This window comes from Histoplasma capsulatum, genomic scaffold (assembly GCF_000149585.1).
Source record: "Histoplasma capsulatum NAm1 scaffold_2 genomic scaffold, whole genome shotgun sequence".
NCBI lineage: Eukaryota > Fungi > Ascomycota > Eurotiomycetes > Onygenales > Ajellomycetaceae > Histoplasma > Histoplasma mississippiense.
The window spans coordinates 3572231-3580119 of record NW_001813981.1 but is presented as its reverse complement, the minus strand read 5'-3'; the positions used below and the strand labels follow the sequence as shown (position 1 = coordinate 3580119).

Genomic DNA, 7889 nt, shown 5'->3' with positions numbered 1-7889 from the left:
GGCTTTCCGGACTTGGACCGCTCCTGTTCCAGCTATCTTCTCGCTGCTCGCAGCCGTGTTACAGACAGATCCAGTTACTAGAAATCCGGCTGATCTTGAATCTTACCAATAATAACCCTTCACTCTGCGAAGATTTTTCGACAACAGAACTGATACAAGCGCTGATGGCCATCGTGATGTCGAATTTCGGGCTAGTGTCGGAGGATTTTGCTAGCGACAGAAGGGACTCTTTGTTAGACGTGGTAATCTTGGCGCTTGGAACATTGATAAATCTGACCGAATGGAACGAGACTGCACGACAATTGATTTTGAAAACACCAAGTGGCTCGACAACGTTCCTTAACAGGTTGTTACAGCTATTCAAGGACGGATGGGATAAAACTTCCGAGGTAAGGGATTATATCTGATATCTGATTAATTTCTGACGGAGAGGGGAAAAAATGGAAAGAAATAAGAAAACCCGCAGTTTCTCAGAAGGCTAACGACCGTATTCTTTGCCCGCCCTCCTTATTCTTTTTTCGTTCAGGCAGACTCCGTGGTGCAGACACACTCCAATGTGGCGTTTGGTTATTTATCTGTGCTTCTGAGCACGGTGTCCCTCGACGACGAGGCGCGATTACACCTCAGGAACTCCCTCGACGGGAGAAGTGTTGACCGCGTGCTGGCTACTGTTGACGAGTTTCTGCACTACCACCGGAAGGTTGAGAAGGAGCTGCAGGACGGGCAAGGCGAGCATGAACCGGTGACCGGCTTCACGTGCAGGCTTCAGAGTATCGTAGACCGGATCAAGCAAGCGGAAGGGATCTGTTGAGAGACGGCGGTCTTTCCACCTCACCAAGCACACCAGCACGGCCACAGGTTGTCTAGTATTGCGTAGTATTCAAGGGATCAATGATGTCGATGTGCTTTCTGTTGTTGTTGTTGTTGTTGATGATGATGATGGAGTCACGATCTATGAATAGCAGTGTCAATAGATTTCTATCGTGGGTTATTATTATTGAAGATGAAATTGAGACTAGTTACTTATCTGAATTGTTTCTCCGCAACAACAATGGATGATGAGGCACCTTGGAAGGCCTGGAACCGCCGGTCGATCGACAAAAGCGGCAAACAGTTTCACGTGGTGCCCAGCCAGGCGGCACCGGGGCCAAACAAAGGGCGGAAACAGCTGTGATTGGCTAGGAACCCCGGCTGCATTGTGGGTGGCGTCACCGGCTAAGGCAGGAATGTAAGACAGGATGTAAGGCAGGAGGATGCTAGTCAGCAGAGCCGGGAGGCGACGGTCGGCCAGCTGTTGCAGGGAGGCCTATGGAGGTCATTTCCCCAGCATATGGTTCTATGCGTACAGCCCAGCGTGGACGGACTGGGGCTGACTGTGTTGTTATGTAGCGGGGAGTGGAACCTATGCCTTCTACTACTACTACTACTACTACTACTACTACTACTACTACTACTACTACTACTACTACTACTACTACTACTACTACTACTACTGCTGCTGCTGCTACTACTGCTGCAGCTACTACGAGTGGTGGTGGATTCCGAGTGGTCTTTCTTCTCACGTCTCAATGGTCTCTCTTGTGCTGTTCACACAGGCTATGGACACATTGCCTGCATCCGTCTCTGCACCGGTAAAACCACGCGCCACCATCTCCTTAGTGAACTAGCTAGTTAGCCAAACTAAACCTGCAATAACTCTCAATAACTCCCAATAAATCTCGCTTCTTCCCGTTCAATTCTCTCATCCTTTGGCCCGACTTATCCCATCCAATATCCAATCTCCCATATCCGTATCCGTATCCTTCCCGTGCCCTGTGCTCAAGGAAACCCATTTCAACAACCTCTCCCCCGTCCTGAAAATAAATTCGGATTGAAATATGGCACCACCCCCAAAGCAACGGAAGATTGCGGTTGTTGGTAGCAGATCTGTGGGTATGTCTCAAGGATTGCCATCTGAGCTCCCCCCAATAGCGTTTCCCCTTTGCAAATGCGTTAACTTTCATGGATCTCCTCTACCCACAGGCAAATCATCCCTTACTGTCCGCTTTGTCGACGGGGTCTTTGTGGAGAGCTACTACCCTACGATCGAGAATACATTCAGCAGCACCATCAAGTACAAAGGCCAGGACTTTGCTACGGAGATCGTGGACACGGCTGGCCAGGATGAATACAGCATCCTGAACTCGAAGCATTTCATCGGAATTCATGGCTACATCATCGTTTACTCGGTCGCATCGCGCCAGTCCTTCGACATGGTTAGAGTTATTCGAGATAAGATTCTCAACCACCTGGTGAGCGCGTATCTCTATCCGCACACTTGAGCAAACAGTGTCCACCCCGCAACCCCGTCTCTCCTTTGTTCTGTGGGACTCCGCTGACTGCTGCCACCATTTCTTGGCTTTTCATTGACAGGGAGCGGATTGGGTGGCCCTAGTGGTAGTTGGAAACAAAAGCGACCTCAAACCAGACGTACGACAAGTGACGGAGGAAGAAGGGAAGAAACTCGGGGAGGAATTCAATTGTGCCTGGACCGAAGCAAGTGCCCGACTGGACGAGAATGTCGCCAAAGCCTTCGACCTGATCATCGCGGAAGTTGAGAAATCGCAGAACCCGACTCAGCCTTCTAGCGGTAGTAAATGCATCGTTATGTAAAACGCCGCACTGTGTATGGCACACGGCGCACGACACACGACGCACGACACACGACGCACGATACACGACATACGGCGACATACGATACTCACCCCGAAATGTACTTCGCCATGAGATAATACTTTCCTCTTTAAATCTACCTTTTACTTTTCTTTTTATACTTTTGATATGTTTTTGATGGTGTTAGCCCAGCATATACGCGTGTTTACCGTGGTTGGGTAGATGGGTTTGATCGGGTTTCTTTTTAAGCAAGTTTATAAGCCTTGGGGAGAGGGCGATACCAGTGGTCTCCAGAAACGTTTTTTTTCTACTGATGTGGCATTCTGGAAATATTATCCATTTGTCTTGTCACAGTCCCTGTCAGTTCGTTGGTTTTTTTTCCTGCCGGGTAGGGACGGATTTTATTCTCTCGATTTCTGTCATTTCTTTCCCACTTGTTCCTGTTTCGGGTTTATGGGTTACTGTGATGCGTATATTTGGCAGTCAATAGAGGCACACCGTCACATTTACAGCGCTCTGTGTGGCTTCAGCTGGGGTTACTTTTTTTTTTGTTTGTCTCCTTTTGGCGGTCCTACATCTTTAGTGCAACTTTCTAATTCCGCCGCCTCTTATTATTATTATTATTATTATTATTATTATTATTATTATTATTATCACCGTTATGATTATCATTCGTATTAGCTCTTTTACCCAATGTTTCGTACTCTCTCTTCTCTCTTTGGAGTATGGCGGCACACATAGACAGACTGTTCATAGAACGGTTGTGATGACGTTTGACCGCTTATTTCATTTTCAACCGTTGTCTTTGTTTGCTTGCCAAAGCATGTCTCTTCAAAACCGTGTGGGCAGCAGGACTTTGAGAGGTTATTGGGGTTGGCAACTTGATGGTGATAATAATGATAATCGTAGTAATTGCCGTTGTAAATATGGATAACCAGAACAACAACCGCCTCGCGAGCAAGTTAGGTCTGGACATCCAAATTCTAGAGTTTGTTCCTTAAGACTCGAGACTCGAACGCGTCTCCTTACCTTCTTTGCTTTTTCCTTCAGCAGCTAAACTCAATTAGCTTTACACCCAGATTGTGGCATGGAGTAGCATCGATTTATTATAACCGGGCCCTAGATGATTTGTAAGCTGCCGCTCACCTGCAACCGTCTGGTCGGCCCCTCGTTCCGAGGGTCCGCCATCTCAACGTTATCCGCCATCTCAACGCGATTATTTTCAAATACGCGAATCTCTTTTTTCAAAATGCAATAATCAACCAATGTGATGACTTCTACATATATTTTAATAGAGAATAAGATCACAGAGGCTCTAGATTCCATAGCCGATATTGAAAAACCCAATATCAAAGCATTGGCAAGAGATTATAACCTTCCCTATTCCCGTCTGCTCAATCGATACAATGGCCGTGCTCCGCGAACTCATCGACCTCCTGCTAATCGACTTTTATCTTTTGAGCAGGAAAAATCACTTTGTCAGTATATAGAAGCTCTAGATAAGCTATGCCTAGCTCCCAATCGATCGATGATCTTTGGTGCTGCTCGATTCCTACTTGCGCAGAGCCATACAGAGTCTACCACACCTGCACCTGGGCTTGGAGAGCACTGGGTCAAAAGATTTCTCAAACGCCATCCAGAGTATAATGTACGCAAGCAGAAGATCATTGATATATTACGGAAACAGGCTCATCAACCCATCTCATATCCTTGATTGGTTTAACCGGTTCAAAGAAACAGTCAATAAATATGGAAATTCAAGATTGCGATATCTACAACTTCGATGAAACAGGGTTCAGAATAGGAAATTGGACATGATCAATGGATTGTAACGCGAGATCCTCGAAGACGGGCCTATGTTGGAAGTTCAAATAATAGAGAAAGTCTTACTATCATTGAAGGAGTTGCAACTGATGGCTTTACCATTCCTCCCTTATATATTCTCACCGCGAAGCAGCTACAGGAGCGGTGGACAGATGAAATAGAGAAGGATGCCATGATAGCTACATCCGACACTGGGTATAATAATGATCAAATCTCTTTTCAGTGGATTCAGCATTTCCATCGGTCTACAAAAGCTCGCACCAAAGGAACCCACCGTCTGCTTCTATTAGATGGATTTGACTCCCATTGCACCTTTGAATTCATGGATTTTTGTGAAAAGAACAACATCATTCCCTTCTATCTCATCCCGCATACGAGTCACCTATTACAACCTCTGGATGTTGGTGTTTTTCAAGCCTTTAAGCATCATCATTCAGTGGCAGTTGAAGAAGCAACAAGACGCGGCTGTGAGAAGTTCACAAAGGTTGAATTTCTTCATGCTATCACCTCCATACGAAAAGCAACATTCAGAGTTCATACAATCAAACATGGAATGGGAAGCAACTGGCCTACTTCCATTCAATCCTTCAATTGTCCTTAATAAATTGCGTGAATTCGAGACTACTCCTTCAGAATCTTCAAATTCAGATTCCATGGATTCAGATACTTGGTATACTCCTTCAACTGTACGCCAATTCAACCGATATAAACGCAAACTCGAGGCTTTGGAAGAGGAAGATGAAGATAACTATGATGAGGACTATATATATGAAGGATTACAGAAGCTTTATAAGGGTAGTATTGCAATGGCCAATACAGTGGCTCTTTTGCAGGAGGAGCTCTCGCAGACAACTGCCGCCTCGGCTGCTCGCAAACGCCGTCTGAACGGCTCACGGAGGGTAGTTCATAAAGGAGGAGTCATCTCTGCAGATAATATTCGCAAAATGACAGCTATTCATCATCAGATTGGTAGTGAGGAGGCATTGGAGAAGTTACGGCCAAAATGGAAGAAGGTTATGAAGGAACTTAAGAGATATTGCAGAGACAAAGGCATTTATGTTAATGCCACCAAATTTACAAGGAATTCACGGCAATAGTTCATTTACAATATAATCTATTTGTATCTATCAAATATAGATTCATTGGTTGATAAATCAACTGAATATCATGGGTATAAGTGGGCAGTAACGTTGAGATGGCGGACCCTCGGAACGAGGGGCCGACCAGAGGTTGCAGGTGAGCGGCAGCTTACAAATCATCTAGGGCCCGGTTATATGCACTACCCATATCTCTTATCCTCACATCCCACTATCTTTTTGCCCCGCCATATTGAACCAGAGCAAAACAAAAAAAAAAAAAAATAGACTGGCAGCCAACCCCTCGCCCGTCGTCGCTCTCTGCCAAATTCAACTCCGATCTCACCGTTTCGTTTTACAAAAAGCCATCTAGCGCACTCTATTCGCTCGCCCTTAAACTTAGCAAAAGCCAACGAATCACCTACGAGAAAGAGAATAAAAGGGCAACTGGGTCATCACCATGCTTGACATTGCGGACTTTGTCCATGGAGCCACTCCAGAGAAAATCACGGAAAACCAAGAGAGATTAAAGGAGAACCAACGGCGTCGCGGCGCACCAGTGGAAGCCATAGACGAGGTCATTGCCTTGTTCAAGCTCGCCCGTGAAGGTATGTTGCTGGCCTCCGCAGTGATCTAGCAAACCAAATTCCCTTTCGCATTTTACATTTTCCACACTGAAAATCACAAAGCTTCGTTGTATGTCCGCTGATTTGTTTTTCTTTCTTCTTTTCTTCTTTTTTCTTTTGTAAAAAAACAGCACGCTATGACGTTACCCAGATAGGCGAGAAGATCAATAAGGTCCAGAAGGAAATTGGGAAGAAGAAAAAGGTTCACTCATCCTTTCTTCGTACGGGCTTTGCACAACGGTGTCCATATATACACCCCATATTTATATCATCAGCTGCGACTAATAGATCCGTTTTGGGCATTGAATCTAGAACAAAGAAGATGCGGCTGATCTGATCGCGGAGAAGACGGAGCTGGAGAAGCAAAAGAAAGACGCCGATGCAGCGGCCACAGAGAAGGAGTTGTTGAGAGACCAGAAACTTGCATCGATTGGCAATTACGTCCACGAAGACGTCCCTACGAGTCAAGATGAGGTTGGTGACTCCTTTGTATTCTACTCCCGGTTTCCTGGAAATCAATCGCCAACCAAATAACTAAATTCACGATCTATTTAGGCGGATAACGCTATTCTCTCGACATGGGCGCCAGAATGGTTCAAGGAAGAAAAACCCGCCTACTGCCTCTCACATGACGATGTGCTTCACCGGTTGGATGGTTTTGACCAGAAACGAGGCACTAAAATCTTTGGACACCGGGGATACTGTCTTGTCAACTATGGCCTGCTCCTAAACCTTGCTCTGGTGAACTACGGACTAGAGTTTCTGTTCAGAAAGAAATACACACTCAACCAGCCCCCTTATTTCATGCTGAAGAAGTTTATGGCGAAGACTGCCCAGCTTGAGCAGTTTGATGAAGAGCTTTATAAGGTTACTGAAAACGAGGATAAAGCATCGGAAAGATATTTGATTGCAACTTCTGAGCAGCCCTTGTCTGCTTTACATAGCGGGGAGTGGCTTCAGGATAGTGATCTACCGATCAAATACGCCGGATACAGCACTTGTTATAGAAAAGAGGCTGGCTCTCATGGCCAGGGAGGTAATGGGGATTTTCCGTGTGCACCAATTTGAAAAAGTAGGTTTTCGGTTAATTTTTCTTGGAGAGGGAAGTTGCGCCGACACATATCTAACATGGCTGTTAATTATAGATAGAACAATTTGTGATGACAAAACCCGAGGACTCCTGGGATGCATTTAAAGATATGATGAAGAATTCAGAAGAATTCTACCAATCCCTCGGGCTCCCATATCGAGTTGTCGACATTGTCTCCGGGGCGCTGAATAATGCCGCATCGAGAAAGAATGACTTAGAAGCATGGTTCCCGTCCCAGGGCAAATACAAGGAGCTGGTTTCTTGCTCGAACTGTACAGACTACCAGACACGGGCACTGGAAATACGATACAGACAGAAGAAGGATCTTGCGGATGAGAAGGAATCCGGCGCTGACGAGAATAAGAAGATCTACGTGCACGCGTTGAACGCTACACTGTGTGCTACAGAGCGCACGCTTTGTTGTATCTTGGAAAACTACCAGACTGAAACAGTGAGCCTCCCTCCCTGAATAGCAAAAACCCCGATTTACTGGTTGACCCCACATAAAACGTGTCATAAAATTGCGTATAATTTGTGACTGACATATCTTCACTCGGCTATAAAGGGTATAATTGTCCCAGAAGTGCTCCGGAAGTACATCCCAGGCCAACCCAAGGAAAT

General features: G+C 45.7%; 5 protein-coding genes across 5 annotated transcripts; 4 read left to right on the top strand and 1 right to left on the bottom strand.

Moving 5' to 3' along the window:
* Positions 1 to 164: 164 nt before the first annotated feature.
* On the top strand, positions 165 to 811 carry HCAG_03116 (predicted protein; the record flags this gene model as incomplete). Its single annotated transcript, XM_001542895.1, has 2 exons — positions 165 to 389; positions 527 to 811. 2 exons carry the CDS (start codon positions 165 to 167, stop codon positions 809 to 811), a joined length of 510 nt encoding a protein of 169 aa, XP_001542945.1.
* A 1066-nt stretch (positions 812 to 1877) lies between these two features.
* Positions 1878 to 2652, top strand: HCAG_03115 (conserved hypothetical protein; the record flags this gene model as incomplete). Its single annotated transcript, XM_001542894.1, has 3 exons — positions 1878 to 1932; positions 2023 to 2291; positions 2413 to 2652. The coding sequence occupies 3 exons, from the start codon at positions 1878 to 1880 to the stop codon at positions 2650 to 2652; spliced, it is 564 nt and encodes a 187-aa protein (XP_001542944.1).
* A 686-nt stretch (positions 2653 to 3338) lies between these two features.
* On the bottom strand, positions 3339 to 3858 carry HCAG_03114 (predicted protein; the record flags this gene model as incomplete). Its single annotated transcript, XM_001542893.1, has 3 exons — positions 3339 to 3602; positions 3682 to 3705; positions 3799 to 3858. 3 exons carry the CDS (start codon positions 3856 to 3858, stop codon positions 3339 to 3341), a joined length of 348 nt encoding a protein of 115 aa, XP_001542943.1.
* A 1166-nt stretch (positions 3859 to 5024) lies between these two features.
* HCAG_03113 (predicted protein) lies at positions 5025 to 5573 on the top strand (the record flags this gene model as incomplete). The annotated part of the gene is made up of 2 exons (XM_001542892.1): positions 5025 to 5375; positions 5442 to 5573. The coding sequence occupies 2 exons, from the start codon at positions 5025 to 5027 to the stop codon at positions 5571 to 5573; spliced, it is 483 nt and encodes a 160-aa protein (XP_001542942.1).
* A 439-nt stretch (positions 5574 to 6012) lies between these two features.
* Positions 6013 to 7737, top strand: HCAG_03112 (seryl-tRNA synthetase; the record flags this gene model as incomplete). The annotated part of the gene is made up of 5 exons (XM_001542891.1): positions 6013 to 6160; positions 6334 to 6380; positions 6491 to 6652; positions 6734 to 7214; positions 7328 to 7737. 5 exons carry the CDS (start codon positions 6013 to 6015, stop codon positions 7735 to 7737), a joined length of 1248 nt encoding a protein of 415 aa, XP_001542941.1.
* Between the last annotated feature and the right edge of the window lie 152 nt (positions 7738 to 7889).